This window comes from Drosophila obscura, unplaced genomic scaffold (assembly GCF_018151105.1).
Source record: "Drosophila obscura isolate BZ-5 IFL unplaced genomic scaffold, ASM1815110v1 contig_75, whole genome shotgun sequence".
Lineage (NCBI taxonomy): Eukaryota > Metazoa > Arthropoda > Insecta > Diptera > Drosophilidae > Drosophila > Drosophila obscura.
This window is the reverse complement of record NW_024542867.1, coordinates 188,233-207,482: the sequence shown is the minus strand read 5'-3', so window position 1 is coordinate 207,482 and position 19,250 is coordinate 188,233. Positions and strand designations below refer to the sequence as shown.

At 42.7% G+C, this 19,250-nt stretch overlaps 2 protein-coding genes across 2 annotated transcripts; both read left to right on the top strand.

Moving 5' to 3' along the window:
- Positions 1–12,449: 12,449 nt before the first annotated feature.
- Positions 12,450–13,915, top strand: LOC121405144. The gene is made up of 2 exons (XM_041595752.1): positions 12,450–13,036; positions 13,137–13,915. Exons 1-2 carry the CDS (start codon positions 12,521–12,523, stop codon positions 13,200–13,202), a joined length of 582 nt encoding a protein of 193 aa, XP_041451686.1. The 5' UTR covers positions 12,450–12,520; the 3' UTR covers positions 13,203–13,915.
- Positions 13,916–14,444: 529 nt separating this feature from the next.
- On the top strand, positions 14,445–15,565 carry LOC121405107. The gene has a single exon (XM_041595705.1). It carries the CDS (start codon positions 14,499–14,501, stop codon positions 15,486–15,488), a length of 990 nt encoding a protein of 329 aa, XP_041451639.1. The 5' UTR covers positions 14,445–14,498; the 3' UTR covers positions 15,489–15,565.
- The last annotated feature ends 3,685 nt before the right edge of the window (positions 15,566–19,250 follow it).

Here is a 19,250-nt window from a genome sequence, read left to right as displayed (position 1 = left end):
TCCTTAAACTGTTTAACCTATCTCTCGAGCTCGGCGATTTTCCCACTGTCTGGAAAGAGTCTTATATTATTCCCATTCATAAAAAGGGCTCTAAATCGATTGTTTCAAATTACCGTGGGATCTCCAATTTATCCGCCATTCCCAAACTCTTCGAAAAAATAATTACTTCCCAGCTCCAACACTTTTGTTGTTCAGTATTCTCTGAATCGCAGCATGGATTTGTAAAACGTCGGTCTATTTCGTCTAACCTCCTGGAATTCTCCACTTTCGTGCATGAGGGTTTCGCAAAGCAGTCGCAAACTGACGTAGTCTATACTGACTTTAGTAAAGCATTTATTCAGTGAATCATAATCTGCTTATTCATAAATTATCTCTCCTGGGGTTTCCGCCTAAACTTCTTTTCTGGTTTAATGCATATCTTGGTAATCGATCTCAGCGTGTCTGTTTTAATGGCTCTCTTTCTAGGCCTGTCTCTGTATCGTCGGGGGTGCCTCAAGGTAGCCATCTTGGCCCTCTCTTGTTTAATTTATTTATCAATGATCTTCCCCAAGTCTTAACTCATTCCCGAGTACTTATGTATGCGGACGATGTGAAGTTATGTTTCTCCTATAGCGACCCCATGTCCCCGTTATGTCTCCAATCTGATCTTGACGCCCTCAACAACTGGTGCTTAATAAACATTCTTCCCCTTAACATTTCCAAATGTAACGTCATGACATTCCATCGCAGCAAGCCTTACCTCTTTGACTATAATATCCATAACTGTTCCTTAAACCGCCTTTACAAAATTACTGACTTGGGAATAATCTTTGTACCTAATCTGTGTTATAACTCACACATATCCGCTATTTCGAATAAAGCCAGAGGCGTCCTGGGCTTTATCAAAAGATGGTCTAAGGAGTTCACCGACCCCTATACCACTAAACTTTTATATGTGTCCCTTGTCCGACCTATCCTTGAATACGGTTCCTGCGTTTGGTCTCCGCATTATCAAAAATATAAGGATATGATTGAGTCTGTTCAAAAACAGTTTATCCTTTTTGCACTTCGTGGCCTTAATTGGGACCCCTCTAGACATCTTCCTTCTTATGAGAGTAGGATCCGGCTCCTCGATATCCGCTCTCTTGAAAGCCGTAGGATTTGTCATGGAGTGCTTTTTCTTCACAAGCTTCTTGCTGGTGAGGTTGATTCCAGTGCCCTCAGTAGCCTTATTAGCATTTCTGTCCCTTCCCGCCCGACTAGGCATTACTTTCCGCTTCATCTTCAACTCTGTCTTTCTAATTACTCTGACCATGAATCTTTCCGTAGCCTTTGCCGTGACTACAATACTTTCTTCCATCTGTTTTCCTTCGACACTAGTTCTATTAAGGTAAAATCGTTGTTGACATATAACTTAAATTAATTAATTAATTATCTTAACTTAATAGGCTATGCGTTGTTTCCTGACCACGACTTGCTGTGAGTCGGACCATAGCTTTTCCAATAAATTAGTCCTTATTGGGTCAGGAGAATAACCATAGTCTGATAATCCATGTTATTGTCCTTTTCATATTATGTTATAATTTTTTTTTCTTAGTTTAACTGCTCATAGTTGAACCTTATGAAATACAAATACAAATACAAATACAAATATGTATAGTTGGTAATATGGATCCATCGATATAGATATAGATCGATCTATTGCAGCCAAATATGGAAATAAATATGTGTATATAGATGTCGGAATAAAAACACTTAATAACTGTTGGGGTGGGTTTTTATTCTGTTAGCACTTGGATGTATGTATGTATGTGTATGTATTTATGGATGTGTATATATATTTGTATGTAATTTTGGAGATGCGGAGCCGTTCTTGCGAATTGGAATGCACATATGTTTTAGTGAATTGGGGTGCAGTTGGATTTTGTTGAATATATTTAATTTTTCACAACTCATACCCAGACAAAACGGAACGGAAGAACTACCGTAGCACTGGTAGTTGGAGGCCACGGAACGGAGAACGGCCGGAATCGCCGATAATATGGCGTTGGCGAAAGAGAAGGAAGCACAGAGAAGGATATCACTGTATGCACAGATATGTATATAAGAATATATATACATATATCGCGGAACTCGGACTTGGTGGGGAATAAATCAAAAACGCAGTAGGAAGCGATTTGGGAAGACGAAATCGTACTTATCTTCGGAACGTAGCGATGTAATCCACCGATGCTTGCAGTTTGGACTCCTCCTTATAGGGAAGGCGAAGATCCGGCTCGAAGGACCAATGTTTTGTAGGAGGGTGGATGTTGGTGGTTCCCACAGCCCGGATTCCCAATAAATAAAAAGTCGGGGGTCGTCAAATGTAATTGGCGTGTATTTGCTGGTACAAGCTGAGGGTTGATGACGGTTGTGTAAAGGCGCGTAAGTGTCGAGAGACTGTTCTTTCCAGCTCGGCCTACGGCTAGTGCCCGTGATGGAGCGCCGAGTGGATCGCGTCCACGCCGCGCGAGAGCGAAGGGCATGGGAGAGCGCGCGAGCTAACAAAGCGCTGTTAACGCTGTTAACCGCGCTGCTGTCCTAAACAGATACAGCTCCTTGTAATTTAAATTTTCTTCGTTCGTTGAAGCTGTGTCTGTCGGACGTTCAGTTGATGTTTTGTTGATGTCATTTTCTCCGAACCGAGCGTATGACGAATGCCATGTGGTCTCCATTGTGCTTTGACTTGTTACGGTCATCAAAGAATTTCGAATGATGCATTCAGGTTTTGCGATCAATAATCCGGAATTTTGTAGTTTGATATCCAAAATTCCATCTACACATACTGCTGATAATTTCAATGATGATTTTGTTGAATATATCCATTGATTTTTTCCATGCATACTCAACCATATAAATGATTTTTTTGTTTTGATTAAGTTGCATGATGAATCCGTTTTGTTGTGGAACATTTGTAATTCACAACTTGTTTCAGCTGAGAACATTGTTTGCTTATTATAGCATACAAAATCATTGTTTGATCTCGGATGGCATTTTTTTTAGATCACTCTATGATAGTTCAACGAATTCGTCTCGGTGACTGTTGATTGCGATGTATGGTGTCTTGACTTCGAACATACTTATCCCATTTTCAGTTGGTGATGGGATAGGTGTCAGCTTGTAGATTTCCAGTTTGTATGCTAAAACTAATGGAAACGTAACTCTGATGATTGCATGATCATCTATAATCGTGCCTTCAGCTTTCATCATCTGATACACCATCAGCATATTTTCGGGAGTTACTGGGAGAATTTGTCCCGGCTTTAAGTGATTCCGTATCTGCTCGAGTTGTTCCTTTAGTTGTCGTGGCGAAATTAACACAAGGCTTACCGTATTGTGTCGGATATCTGTCAAGACGTTGATGATTTCTGCTTTCATTCGTTGTAGGTTTGCAGATAATAGAGTCAATTGAGTCGACAATGTTATGTACCATTGAAAAGCGATGAAGTGATCAGCTCTTCCCTTTGACTCGGTGATAAAGTCTTCAACTCGACTTAGTCTTTTGGAGTTTGATATTTCATCCGGTTTTATTATATTAATTGTACAGTCAATCAATGATGTCTGATTTTTACGCAGGGTTGGTAAGTGATTCTCATTATCCTTAACCTTTGCTATTGTTAAGACCTTAAAGAAAAGTCTAGACATTTGCGAGTAGAGTTGTAAATTCAAACTAAATTTTACTCTTAAAATCAGAGCCTTATATCGGTTTACAAACAATGTATGCCAGAGCCCTTGCGCTCCTAATATTTGAAGTGACTTGTAGCGTCGAACGTATTAAGCTTCCACCCGAAAGCAGGCTACAGGACCAGTACCCAAAATGTATATCAAATTGGGGAGAGAGAGAACGGTTGGGATCAAGAGCAGCGAGCGGGAGTTCGGCCACCAAAAGAACCAGCAAGGCGAGAGACACTTCGGGTTTGAATTGGGGAGAGTGGGTCTCAGGTCGTGGATCGAGGTTTGCTCGTTCTGACGAGTTCTAGTAACGTATAGAGCCGGGCAGAAAATATTGGTCCAAGTCGGGAAGTGCATACAATATAAATATCGCTGTACATAAGCGGAGAAAAAAAAAACTCGTGTGTTTGTGCCAGATTCGGTAGGACCAAAGCCAAAAAAGTGCCAGTTCCCGATCCTCCGCTACTTAACGTCGAGCCAGGGGTGAGTGAAGCAAATGGGCTGTGCATGAGTATGTGAGCCTATATAGTCTGTATGTGCTTGCACAGTGATGCCGTCAGCGACGAACATGCACCGAAATTTGGCTTGAAGTCGTTTTATGTTTATGTTTGTGCTTGCGGGAGGGGAATAAATAATCACTTAATTGCAAGCGCACGCCCAATCGCTTTTGGCTATGTTTGTAGTATAAGTTTAAAAATGTTTAGCTATAAGAAGCCAGAATTAAAATTGTTTGTTTTAGTATAATAATTTAGTATAATGAATTGATAGCGTCCTAATATTCGGGGACCATGCTGGGAAGAATGATCCTTTTGTTATGAAACAATAAAATAAAAAGTTTAAGCTCGATTGGAATACTTTTAGAGGTGCAGACTTGAGGTCAAAGTTAAAAAAAATACGATATTTTGACAATGTTTGTATGGAAGCTTTACCTTATATCGCTCTGTTCGGACTGATTTTTGTATATGATTTAAAATATGAGAATATAACTCTTCTCCAAAAATTTCAGCTCAATTGGTTAATATTTAAGACCACAAAAAATAGTTAAGGCACGAAATTTGTACACCTAGCGACAATGTTTATTTGTGTCTGACTGCGAAGTTCTGCTCGCAGGCAGATGGAAACCAAAGAAGAAAACAAAAAGTAAAAAGAAGATAAGATTGCTTCGACACGTCTCTCACTCATTCATGTAAATATACATATGTGTGTCAATACATGCGTGCATTGATAGCAATGGTAATTTTCAACACCCTTCCTCAATGCGATCATGCTTACAAATTCATTTAATTCAATTTAAACTTAACATTTTAGTAAATTCAACATGCTTTCTCTTATGGAAATTCTTGGTCAAGACATCAGCAATCATATCGTTTGTACTAGCATACTTTAAGTTAACTTGACCCTCTTCTTCAACCTGACGAACGAAATGGTATCTTATATCAATATGCTTGGTCCTTGAGTGATGAACTGGGTTCTTAGCCATACAGGGTAGTTTCTGTAGTTTTATCTCCACAACCGATTTCGATAATCAAGCGAAGTAATTGGATGGATTAGATGCCTTACACGCAGCCGATAGTGCCATGTATTCTGCTTCCGTGCTGCTAAGTGCCACGCTTCGTTGTTTCTCGGATCGCCAAGAAATTGGACCACCTGCCAAAAAATAAACGTAGCCCGTATAGGACTTCCGGTTAGTTCGGTCTCCGCCCCAATCCGCATCCACATATCCAGTCAGAGGCTGATGACACTCTTTGTAGTGTAATTTGAAATTGACCGTTGCTCCTAGGTACCTTAGAACGTGTTTTACGCCAGCCAGACGCTCAGCGTGCGGATCTTGGTTTCTTTGAGCCAACTTTGCAACTGAAAGCAAAATGTCTGATCTGGTTGTGAGTGCCAGCCACATCAGCTCACCAGTCATGGATTGATACTTGACAGGATCAACTCTTTGACACTGCCCATCAGTACAATCTACCTGGAAACCCGCATCCAACGGAGTAGCCACTGGTCTACATTTCTCCATGCCGTGAGCTTGCAATAGTTCCTTGATATATTGCGAATGGCCTATGGTGATAGGCCCAAGCTCACCTTCACGGTGCACCTCCATACTGAAAAACAGCTCTGGAACACCTTTGTCAACGCATTCGAACGAATTGGAAATAGCCGATTTAATACTGAGCAAGTCTTCTTTGGATTGGCATGCTATAAGTAAATCGTCAACATATACCAGGATTAACGATAAGTTACCTTTTCCTATTTGCTGGTAGAGACAAGGCTCATTATCGCAGGAAACAAATCCCAATTTAATAAGGACGCCATTTAGTTTAGCATTCCATTCCCTTCCTGATTGCTTCAATCCATATATTGCCTTTTTAAGCAACAAAGTCTTAGTTGGATGAGATCGTTCAATGTACCCTTGTGGTTACTTCATGTACGCCGTATCACTCAGGTCACTGTTGAGGTATGCCGTGCACACATCCATTTGGTTGACAAACAATTTCAATTCTGCTGCTAGAGCGAGAATAAATCGCACGCTCTCCAGTCTGCAAACTGGTGAAAATGTTTCGGCATAGTTTATACCATACTGCTGGGAGCAACCTTTTGCTACCAACCGTGCTTTGAACCGCTCAATCTGGCCATCTTTACCGCGTTTCAGGCTATACACCCATTTGCATCCAACTGCCCGATGATCTGTTGGTAGGTCTGCCAACTGCCATGTCTGGTTCGCCATTAGTGAATCATATTCGCGTTGCATCGCTTCGGACCACTGTGATGCATGAGTACTTTTCAATGTCTCCTCATAGGATAATGGAATCTTCCCGTTGCTGGCAACCAGAGAACCAAGGATGTTGTACTCCTTTCTCGGGCGGCCAGGTTTGCCTGTTCGAATCGGCCTTGGTCTGCCAGGTCCAACACGAGAAACCTTATCATCTGAGTCTGCTTTCTCAGTTGCACTCTCGTAGGCATCGACATTGCTTCCTTCATCGCTGCTGGAATCCTCATCAGGGTCGTCGCTGTCACCCTCATCAGCATTTCCTTCAGTACCTTCCGACTGCATGGTAACTTCCATCATAGGAAACTCGATTGTGACTGCATCCCTGTTGCCTTTGAGCTCGTTAATGAGGACATCTCGCCTCTCAATCAGCTGATGGGACACCGGATCATACAGTCGATAGCCTTTAGCTGCTACCGAATACCCAATCATGCGGGTATTCTTTGCCTTTTGGTTGAAGCTTACTCTTCCTTGGACCCTTGTCCAAGGCAACTGCAATGGAGCCAAAAACTTTTAGATGACCAACAAAAGGTTTCTTACCAGTCCACGCTTCCATAGGCGTCATACTGGTCAGCGCACTGGTTGGTGATCGATTCCGTACATATACAGCTGCGTTGACTGCCTCAGCCCACAGCTCTCAGCTCTCAGCTCTCTCAGCTCTCTCAGCAACGCCGTTTTGTTGTGGAGTGTAGGCAACTGTGAGCTGCCTCTCGATCCCATGGTTCTTCAAAATTTATCAAACGATTTGTTGACAAATTCACCGCCATTGTCGCTCCGGATACAATTAAGGTTTTTTCCCGTTTGCCGTTCAACCAGTGTTTTAAACTCGACAAACTTATTGAAGACTTCATCCATCCGCTGTAGAAAGTACACAAATAGACGTCTTGATTTGTCATCGATGAAGCTTAGAAAGTACTTCGATCCAGTAAGTGATTGTGTGCCAAATGGCCCGCACACATCTGCATGAATTAATTCCAAAACGTCTTGCGCTCTGTTTGGTGGATGCAACAGGAAATTCCTGCGCATGTATCTTGCTGAGCATGCAAGTTTTACAATTCATACTTGCTGGGAAAACCATATTTTCAATGCCACGCACCATTCCTTTGGTTTGTAAGTCTTTCATACTGCTGATATTCAAATGGCCATACCTTTCATGCCACAAGGCACCATCAGCCTTAATCGCAGCAAAACAGCTGTTTTGTGTTCCTTGAAGCATATATAAGTTTCCAACCTTGTTTGCCTTTATAATACAATCACCGTCCTGGACTACTTTCGCATATTCTTGCTCAAAAGTGACAAAACATTTATTTGTTACTGCGCTGCTCACGGAGAAAAAATTTCCATTCATTTTGGGAACATAGAGAACATCTTTTAACAACAGCGTACATATATCTGTCTTCAGCTGAACCTCTCATTTCCCTTCAGCTTTTAGAAAACCGGAGTCAGCCAGACCAATAAGTTCTGTGCGATTTTCTAACTTTGTGAATAACTGCTTATCACAACACATATGGCTTGTCGCACCACTATCCAAACTCCACATACTATTTTTCAAATTATCTGCGTCCATCGCATTTAATAGGCTGCACTGCTTGTTCTCTCCTTTTGCTGATTTTCCTTCGTTTGAGCTCTCATTCTTACACTGAGCCTTCATATGCCCGTGCTCACCACACTTGAAACATATAATTGTTTTGTTTCTCTTCTTTTGCGCTCTCTGCACGGCCGGCTTCTGTGTCTCAGCAAATGCATTTGCGCATTCCTTTTCTTCTTCTGAGTTTCCCTTTCTCTCGCCTTTTTTCAGTTTTATACATAGAACGTCAAAAGATGGGAGACTGTCGCGCGTCTCTATGGCGACTACAAAATTTTCATAGTGTTCTGGAAGGCTCAACAACAAAAAAATTGTGCGAAGTTCATCATTTAGGTCGAGTCCTACCGAACTAAGGCCATCGAGAATATCAACAAATTCGTGTATGTAGCTTGAAATGCGTTGCCTCTGGTCCATGCGCTTGCTTAGCAATTTCTTGTACAGTTGAACCTCTCGTACTGGTCCACTTGGTTGATGGACATCTTTTAATTTTTTCCATGCCTCAGCCGACTTTTTGCAGTTCTTGATGTATCCCAATTGTGAAGTTTTCACACATAGCGTGATCATTGCCAGTGCCTTCTCATCCTTGGCCCTTGCACCTTCAGGGACATCCGATGCTGTGACATCACCAGATGCTTCACCAGATGCCACACTCCACAACTCCGCGTGCACCAACAGAGACCGCATTTGAATGGACCAGTCATAGTTTCCCTCCTCCAATTTGTCTATTTGATAAATTCCGCTCATAGCTGATTATCGTTTTCTTTCTGAGTCACACCGATGTTTTTAGTTCCTAACTAAAACAATCACTTCTATTTTCTGATCTAAATATCCGATCCTGGGCCCATAACCTGTTGAACAGAGTTTGACCAATGCCGTGGAAATTTATATTTGAACAGAAAAAAGGTAGTTCGTTCATTTGCAATGTTTATTTGTGACTGACTGAGAAGTTCTGCTCGCAGGCAGATGGAAACCAAAGAAGAAAACAAAACGTAAAAAGAAGATAAGAAGATGTTGCTTCGACACGTCTCTCACTCATACATGTAAATATACATATGTGTGTTAATACATGCATGCATTGATAGCAATGGTAATTTTCAACACATGTTTGTAACGCTTTTTCAAAAATATTGACCCAACGGAAGAAAAAATTAAATTAAATGGAAAAAAGACTTTTTATTACAACTAAAACTAAACTTTTTCCAATAAGTTAATTTGTTTTCTTTAAACTAATAACAAAACCAACATAATAGCAAATTTTTTTAAATTTAATTATAAATTCGTGTTTTGTGCTTCTACCCTTGGCAAAGGGGTAAGAAAAGAGCGTGGTATTATAAAAACTAGCCTCAGGATCGGTTTAAAAATCATGTTGAGATAGGATCAGAGGTGCTACAACATTTTGCAAACTATATTTCGCCTCAAACTATTCGACATAGGCCCAAGTAGGTGGCTTCAATGGCAGGGACACCTGGCACAAAATCACTGTGTTTAGGCAACGCAAAGTTTCTACCGGGGAACTATTTTATATTATAGCAGCTCAGATGTCGTTGCGCCTATGTTTTGGGAGTATGCCTTATGCATCTCTTTCGTAGTTGTTTTGGGAGCTACAGCGATCGGCAAACGTCTACGGTCTGCTCGTAACGCTCTTATACGGCGCTCTCGTACGCTATTGTCGCGTCGCAAGGTGCAGTTAGGACTAGCATATAAGTACTACATAAGTTCAAGAACCACATCGACGGCAATGAACAGCAAGCCGATGATACAGTCTGTAAGCGACAGCCCAGGAAAGCAGAACGCACCCTCTGTGCCAAAAAATGTATTTTTAACTTAACCTCTAATAAATCATTACGCAATCATTAAATCCGCGTGTAAAACCTTTCTCTGGGACCACCGGATCCGCCCCCCTAAGGAACGTCCACTGCCGCCACAGGTGTAATACCACTTTGTGTGCCGTTTTCAAGATTGGGGCTCCGTCAAGGCGCAGCCGTAAACCAACATATTTTTGGTGCCGAAACCCGGGACTGCTTTGCTTGGGACTGGCTGGAAACAAACCGTTGGTCTTCGTTGGACACCTTTAAACAGTGGAAGGTTCATTTACGCAAGGTTAGTGCACTTGTGAGTTGTTGTGTGATAGAGAGTTGAGTCATGGCCGAAGGTGTAGTGGAATTAATTTGCGAGCAAGCTGCGTTGGTAGACTCGGTGAAGCGTATGTTGGAAAAGTTCAAAAATGATGAGACCAGTAAATCTGAAGCGCATATGGAGGCTAGATTGGAAGCTATGACCACGGTACATGCGGAATTTCGCGCGAATCATCGTAAGCTGATACGGTCGGAGGATGATTTGGTGAAGCCGGGTTATTTGGAGGTGGATCTTGAAGGGCAGTTTGAAGAAGCGTATATCGATTGTGTCGCGCAAATTCGAACGGAATTAAACATCTCGAGAGGTCGGATTCTTGCATCAACGCTCATCTCATCCGGTGAAGTGCAGCGAAATGGGTCCACCGAACCTACTGGTGTTAGCGGGTCAGCCGGTGTTGAAGAGGTTAAACTTCCTAGAGTGAAACTACCCATGTTCAGTGGAGAATTTGTGGATTGGCCGGCATTTAAGGAAATGTTTGAAGCTCGGGTCCATAATTGTCCTAGACTCACGGATTTGCATCGATTTCACTACCTCAAAGATTCTCTTTCAGATGAAGCGAAAAGGGATATACAACACCTTACTCTGATAGAATCTAATTACAGTGTAGCTTGGCAAATGTTGTTGAAATTGTATGATAATAAGCGAGTGTTGTTTCAGCATTATATGCAGGTTCTCGAGCAACAGCCCATGGTCCGTAACGACGACCCTGTGTCGCTAAAAGGGTTTTTGCAAACTTGTCGTTCATGCATTAAATCGCTGGAGAAGGTGGGGTGGATCTCACCCATCAGAGCCACATTTTGGTATACCTGATGACGAAGAAGCTGCCAGCGCAGATACGATTGGATTGGGAAAAATCGATAGCTCAATCGCAAGAATTACCAACTTTCGAGGAGCTGTCTACCCAGCTAGACGGTCAGTATAGGACGATGGTCACGACAGCCTCAGCTGACAGAGTGTTGTCATCGAACAAGGAGAGTAAAGGCGCTGCTGGGTCCGGCGTAAAACGCAGGGATGTTAAATCTTCATTTGTTGCCCGATCGGTGGATCAATGCGCAGTCTGTGGAACTGAAGGTCATTCCATAGTCGACTGCAAGGTATTTGGAGGCATGAATGTAACAGACCGGCGGGCATCGGTGATGAAGTATCGCTTGTGTTTCAATTGTTTGGGAAGCAACCATCAGTCTCGCAGGTGCAGGCTAAAAAACAATTGTTCGATTTGCACAGACCGACACCACACTCTTGTCCATGTGAAGCGTCAAGTAAGGGATTCTGGGGATCAGGTGCAACAGATCACGTCGAATGTCATAAATGGTGCGCACGCTATAGGAAAAATATGAGGTACTGCTGCCTACGGCGTTGGTCACCATTGAGTCATCAGAAGGCTTCCCGTTGCAATTTAGGGCATTCTTAGACCAAGGATCGCAAGCTTCGTTTGTATCGGAAAACGTAGCGCAAAGACTAGGATTGTGTCGACAAAGGACACATTTAAAGGTAAACGGGTTATCCAATGCGCGGATTACGGAAGCATCCTCTTCAGTTCTGTTGAAAATCGGATCACGGTTTGAACCGCAAGTGAAGTACAATGTCACAGCGTATGTTTTGCCGAAGATTAGTAAGAGGATGCCGGATCGTCGGATATCGATGGAAAAATGGACTCATTTCAAACATCTATGTTTAGCAGATCCCAATTATTTTGTACCCCAAGGAGTGGATATTTTGCTAGGTAGTGACATATATGATGAATTGATGTTGAGCGAGATACATCGTGGACCTGCAGGCACGCCTATCGCGTAGAACACCCGTTTAGGGTTAATTATGTCAGGGAAGGTCCAGGATTATGCAACTAACGCATTGGTACATACGGTTCAGGTGGTCCAGGATGATTCATCTGCGGAATTGGAAGGGTTGCTCCGACGGTTTTGGGAGCTTGAGCAGTATGAGCAAGAATCTGGAGGATTATCGAATGAAGAACAATGGTGTGAGGAACATTTTCTAGAAACATACAAAAGGTTGTCGTATGGGAAATATGTAGTGCGGCTCCCATTGTTATCGACATTGGACCCTAGCGCAGTGATTGGAGCGTCGTACCGGCCAGCTCTAAAAAGGTTGTGCCACCTGGACAAACGTTTACGGAAGGATGCCAAGTTGAAGGAAATATATTCCCAAACGATCCGTGAATATTTGGAACTAGGCCAAATGAAGAGGGCTTCCTCCCAGTGGAGCGACGTTGAAGATCAAGGTGTATTAATGGCCAAGGGGGAGCCACACATTGCTATTTACCCCACCATCCAGTGATTAAGGAATCCTCGACAACAACAAAGGTGCGTGTTGTATTTGATGGGTCAATGAAAACGAGCAATGGAAAGGCGTTAAATGAAGTATTGGCGATCGGGCCAAAACTGCATCGGGATCTACCGAGCGTGTTGATTAACTGGAGGTCGTTGAAATACGCATTCATGGCAGATGTCGAAAAGATGTACAGGTGCATCAATGTCCATGAGAGGGATGCTCAATACCAAAGGATTCTGTGGAAACCGGATGAAGGCGATCAAATTGAGGAGTACGCATGTTGCACGGTGATGTTTGGCACGAGCTGTGCTCCATATTTGGCCATAAGGGTCATGCAACAATTGGCCCAGGATGAAGCTCATAACTACCCGTTGGCTGCAGATGTACTAAGACGTCAAATGTATGTGGATGACGTTTTATCAGGAGCGGATAGTCTGGCTGATGCCAAGGATATTCAAACTCAAGTCATCGGGATGATGAAAAGTGGAACGTTTGAATTACGTAAATGGGCTAGTAATTGCACACAGCTGCTAGACGGAATCCCTCTGGAGCACCGTGAGACAATGGGACCGGTAAATTTGCAGGGCGATGAAAAGATACGTGCACTGGGCTTATATTGGAACCCCAGTGAAGACGAATTCCGATTTCATTTAAACTTCGATATTCCGACAGGTACACCGACGAAGAGGAATATATTATCCACGATTGCAAGGCTATTCGATCCGATGGGTTGGCTAAGCCCAGTAACAATAGTGGGACGGCGTCTTATGCAGACCTTATGGAAAACAAAACTTAATTGGGATGACCATGTTCCGCTATCTATTCAAAGGGAATGGGAGAAATTCACACTGGAGTTGCCAAATTTGTCGAAGGTGCATATACCACGGTATATAGCTTGGGGAATGTCAGGCGTTATTCCGCAGTTGCACATATTTTGTGACGCCTCCATGAGTGCATATGGTGCAGCAGCCTATTTGCGGATGCGAAAAGAAGAGGAAGTTTTTCATGTGGAGTTGGTGGTAGCAAAATGTAAGGTGTCGCCTATAAAGCCACAGCTTACAATCCCACGAGCCGAGTTGTGTGCAGCAGTTATGGCTGTCAAAATATTCAAATATCTAAAGGACCAAATAAATATCCCAGTTGATTTTTCAAAAACGGTTTTCTGGTCGGACTCAATGATCGTTCTGAGCTGGATTCGAGGAGGAGCTACGAGATGGAAGATGTTCGTTGCCAACCGAATCAGCAAGATTTTGGAGCTAACCGATGGGAAACAATGGAAACACGTTGCCTCGGAGGATAACCCCGCAGACCTTTTAAGCCGTGGAGTCAATGTGACGAAGTTGTCTTCCTGCCAATTGTGGTGGCATGGGCCGCGATGGCTTCAATCGCCTGAAACGGAATGGCCAACCACAGCAGTATACCATGCAATGGACACAGTAGTGAGCAGCGAAATGAAGAAGGTTGAATGTAATTTTGTATCTGTCACGGACGAGTCCTGTCCCTCCTTACTGGAGAGCTGTTCGTCGCTTACACGCCTAATCCGCGTCATATCATATGTGAATCGGTTCTTAAGGAATTGCCGTGTTACCAAGACTGATCGGAAGGCTGGCTTTCTCAGTATAGACGAGCTAAGCGGAGGACTCTTGTGCGCAGTCCGAATGTGTCAATTGGAAGCTTTTCCCAAGGAATGGAACATGTTAATGAACGGGAAAGGTGCAACCAAAGAGAGTTCGCTGCTGCCACTTAATCCTTATTTTGATAAGGAAGAAAATGTTATTCGGCTTGGAGGCCGATTGAGAGACGCATTACTGTCGAAAGCGGAGAAACATCCGTATATTCTTCCCTACAAGCATCCGCTGACAACGTTGGTTATACGTTTTAGCCATGCCAGTACTCTGCATGGGGGAGCTGCGATTACACTCAGCCATATACGAAAAAGATTCTGGATACTGAACGGGCGAAAATGCTGTACGAAAGGAAATTCACCAATGTGTCGTATGTTACAGGTTGAATCCGAAGACCACTTGTCAGCAAATGGGAGATTTGCCAGCGGTTAGGGTTCGCCCACAAAGAGCTTTTGAATCCATCGGAGTTGATTATGCAGGACCGTTCAACATATCCCCTTCTAAAGGAAGAGGTCGGACAGCAATCAAGGGCTACATCGCTGTATTTATATGTCTGGTGACCAAAGCCATCCACTTGGAACCCGTGGGGGACTTGACATCAACCGCATTTATGGGAGCACTGCAGCGATTCATTGGCCGACGTGGGAAATGCACTCACATATATAGCGATTGTGGGACGAATTTTGTTGGCGCAAATCGAAAGCTGCAAGCTGATAAGTTGGCATACAGACGGTACATCGAAAATACTATCCTCTCAAAACTAGCAGATGATGGGATCACTTGGCATTTTAACCCTCCATCTGCACCACATTTTGGAGGACTGTGGGAGGCGGGTGTTAAATCGATGAAATACCACCTGAAGAGGACGATCGGAGTTCGTACACTTACGTATGAAGAGTTGGCTACTGTGCTAGCTCAAATCGAGGCTTGTTTAAACTCTCGGCCACTATGCCCTCTGAGCAATGATCCAGAAGACCTAATGGTATTAACCCCTGGTCACTTTTTAATAGGGGAATCTTTACTTGCTCTACCTGAGGGACAGGTTGATAACATTAGCCACACGGAACGATGGAGAAACTGTCAATATATGGTTCAGCAATTCTGGAAACGTTGGAGCTCTGACTATTTAACGCGATTGCAACGGAGACCGAAATGGTTAGAAAGGAAGGAGAATTTAAAGGCCGGCGACATAGTTATTGTTAAAGACGAGCGGCTTCCGTCTAATTTCTGGCCCCTTGGTCGAATTATGCAAACTCACCGAGGGAAGGATGGTTTAGTTCGAGTGGTCACGCTAAAATCTAACGGGGGCCTGATTAAACGACCGGTTGCAAAGCTCTGCCCTCTACCTATACAAGATAATTGGCTAAATTCTGACATTGACCCTCCACAACACTCATAAACTGCACTCTCTCGTTACAGCGTTGTTTTGAGCTTTATTTTCAGTTCTATTGGCCTGAAGTTGGAAAAAAAAGGAAAAAAAAAACGAATCTGGATTAGACGATACTGAAGCTATCGTCAAGGGGGGAGAATGTTTAGGCAACGCAAAGTTTCTACCGGGGAACTATTTTATATTATAGCAGCGCAGATTTCGTTGCGCCTATGTTTTGGGAGTATGCCTTATGCATCTCTTTCGTAGTTGTTTTGGGAGCTACAGCGATCGGCAAACGTCTACGGTCTGCTCGTAACGCTCTTATACGGCGCTCTCGTACGCTATTGTCGCGTCGCAAGGTGCAGTTAGGACTAGCATATAAGTACTACATAAGTTCAAGAACCACATCGACGGCAATGAACAGCAAGCCGATGATACAGTCTGTAAGCGACAGCCCAGGAAAGCAGAACGCACCCTCTGTGCCAAAAATTGTATTTTTAACTTAACCTCTAATAAATCATTACGCAATCATTAAATCCGCGTGTAAAACCTTTCTCTGGGACCACCGGATCCGCCCCCCTAAGGAACGTCCACTGCCGCCACAGGTGTAATACCACTTTGTGTGCCGCATCATTATCTCAGCAGATTGGGGCTCCGTCAAGGCGCAGCCGTAAACCAACACACTGGTATAAGAAAAAATTAATTTGGGGTGAATTGTCACACATTATATTGTCAGACTATTTACAACCAACAAAATATATTTAAAAGTCGACTTTTGTATTAAAGTAAGCAATTTTTATTTCTCGATGGATATTGACTAGAATATTCTTTTGCGACGTTCAGCAACTTCTGAAACTCATCTTCTTTTGTTGTCAGTACTTGATTATAGTCTTGCATAAGTTTAACATCTCGCTCGTCTGTATCATTTACCACTTTTAAATTTTCAAATATTTCCAAAGCATTTTGATAGTGCTCATTATTGTGCCATTCTGAAGGATCTTCAGTTAAAAAGTCTTTGGAAATATTGAATCGCTAAAAAAATTGCGAAGAATAAGGTGTGACAAAATCAGATAAGCTCTTTGTAATAAACGTTTGCAATTCTTGTTCTTTTAAAATTAAGCGTTTTGTGGAAGTTTCGACATCCTCATCGTCAACACGAAGTTCCAAAAGTTGTTTCACCATTTCTCTTTTCTCAATGTATGTGAACTATCGTCAAACAATGCAAGTGCGATATTTTCATCAGATAAATACCACAAGTGGTTGCAACATCGGTGTAATTATACATTTCGCATATAAAATTTTGCATTTCTTCTGTCATTTAAATAAGCTGCAACGTACTCATTAGACACACCAAACTTAAACTTGGTTTGAGTTCCACTATCGAGTTCCAGGAGTCTTTAAATCTTGCAAAGAGTGCAACGTTTGTACCTGATATAGCTTCTGCACATGATTCAAATGCTGCCCGCAAATATATTTCACTGATGTGATGTCTGCACGGGAGGTACAAAAGACTTCGGTTTAATAATTGCTCTAGTAGGAATGCAGCTCCGTTAAGTCTTCCAGAATTTGATGCAGTTGTATCAAAACAGGCTGCTTTGATTTTATCAACTATGCCCCATTCCTTCAACAAGCTATAAGTTGCGTTCGAAATTTCTAATCTAGTAGATGCACTTAATTTTGGCACTCCAAAAAGTTGTTCGCCTTTACTTTATGAAATAATGATTGGCAATCGTTCCACTTTGCCGTGACCAGTCAATTTAGGAAGCATTTTCCCATCCCAATGAACCACTGCTGACATCTGAAAATAGAAGTAACTTAATTTTACAAAAATCCCTAAATAAGTACTATAAAGTTCTTTTACCACATTTTGACAGTTTTTTTTGGCCGACACAGAAATTGTTTGTCGGTTTTCTTCTCGCAATCAATGTATTGTTCTCCGATTTAAAGCATATTGACTGATATCGTGTCCTAAAGCTTAAGCTATAGCAATAATCAAGTGCGCGGCTGCATTGCTAGAGATAAAGATGCTGATAATCCGATTCTTACTGCATTGAATGGAACTATATCAGTAGCGATTCGTTCACTTTCTTTTCGCTTTCGGGCTTGCTCGTTCAGTTGGCGTTCGGATTTCCGTTGATCTTTTTTCACAGATATTGTGTCTAGTCCAGCTATATTGCCTGGTCTATGATTCTGACGCTGCATTTCAAAAATGACTTGTCTTCTTCAATTTGAATCAGCGACATGGCATCTGCGTGTGCCATATCGAACAAATTGTCAAATTTAGCTACAAAAGCAGCTTCCTTTGCTCTGAAAGAGTCTGCAGTTTTATTCTTGTTTATTTTGAAACTTTTCCATTCGCTAAATTAATAAAAAAAAAAACATGTTTCATTTATGGCCAGTGCTGCGCTTTTTTTTTTTAATTTATATATTTATTTTTATTGTATTGAAAGCATTTTGGTAGGAATATATATCGAGCCATACACGTGCCCTAGTGGGGCGTATGTATGTATGTAGGTGTCCGTGTGCGTGGTTAGGTGTAGATTTACTCGTGTTTGTGTTTGTTCCCAATATGTCTCTTGCACGTATCTGTGTGATGATTGTTGGAGGAGAGCCGTGTCCCGTCCCATGTTTAGGGATAACCCCCCCATTTCTTGCCGATGAGACGGAAGCCGTAACAGGCACGTACCCGGACGGGAACCGAACCACCACCTGCTCAGCCTTTGGAAAAAGTTTCCTATAGATAGGTCCAATATGCTACATATTCCTCAATCCGCTCGATGTTAGTTCTTGCTCGTTCGTTTATTTTCTCTATATTAATTCTAGTGATCATAGATCTTCATACATATTTTTATCGATACTAGCGATTGCGCTTCTCTTCTTGTACATTTTCTTCTTAGCGCCAAATTCAAATTCATTGACAAATTCATGTTAACATTGCTAAAGTTCATTAATATAATATGAAAAAATATATTAAGTGGCGTCAACATTCTCCCCACCTTGGAAGCTCCTACCAACATTAAGATCATCTGTATCGGTCGGCAGTGGGCAGAGCTTGTGTACGTTGCGCTTAAAGAGTCCAGTTTTGGTCTTGAGTCTTATAACCCGAACTGCCCCATCCGCTCCTGTGTGTAACTCTGCAACTTGCAACTTGTCCTCAGCAATAAGGACCAGTGTGCCAATTTGAATGTTGTTGGCTAGAGTGTTCCACTTTGTTCGCTTCTACAGCAACGTCAGATATTCCGATGACCAGCGGCGCCAGAACATGTTGTGTACCTCCGGATGCGTTTCCAATGGTTTCTCATGGACAGCTTCAACAGCTTCAACAGCTTCAACAGTGCTTCGTCGAATGGTTTGACCAGCGTGTTTAGCGGTCGGCCAACCAAGAAATGCCCGGGCGTCAACGCTTCCAAGTCATTCGGATCCGATGACAATGGATGCAAAGACCAAGAGTTCATCACTGCTTTTACTTGAGCGATGGCCGTAGACATATCCTCGTAGTTTGGTGCTTTACTGTTGGTGCAGTTCACCAGCAGCTGTTTGGTCACCTTCACGGCGGTCTCCCATAATCCTCCAAAGTGCGGGAGCGCGGGAGGGATGAAGTGAAACTTGACTCCTTGCTGACTGCATTCGTCGTCAATGAGCTACTGAATGGGCAGGTCGAAAACTCTGTTTACCTCTCGTGAAGCGCCTACAAAATTGGTAGCGTTGTCGCAAACTAGATCTGAGCTCAATCCACGTCGTGCGAAAAAGGCATTTGAGCTTAGGTCCGACACGATCTCTATATGGCAGGCC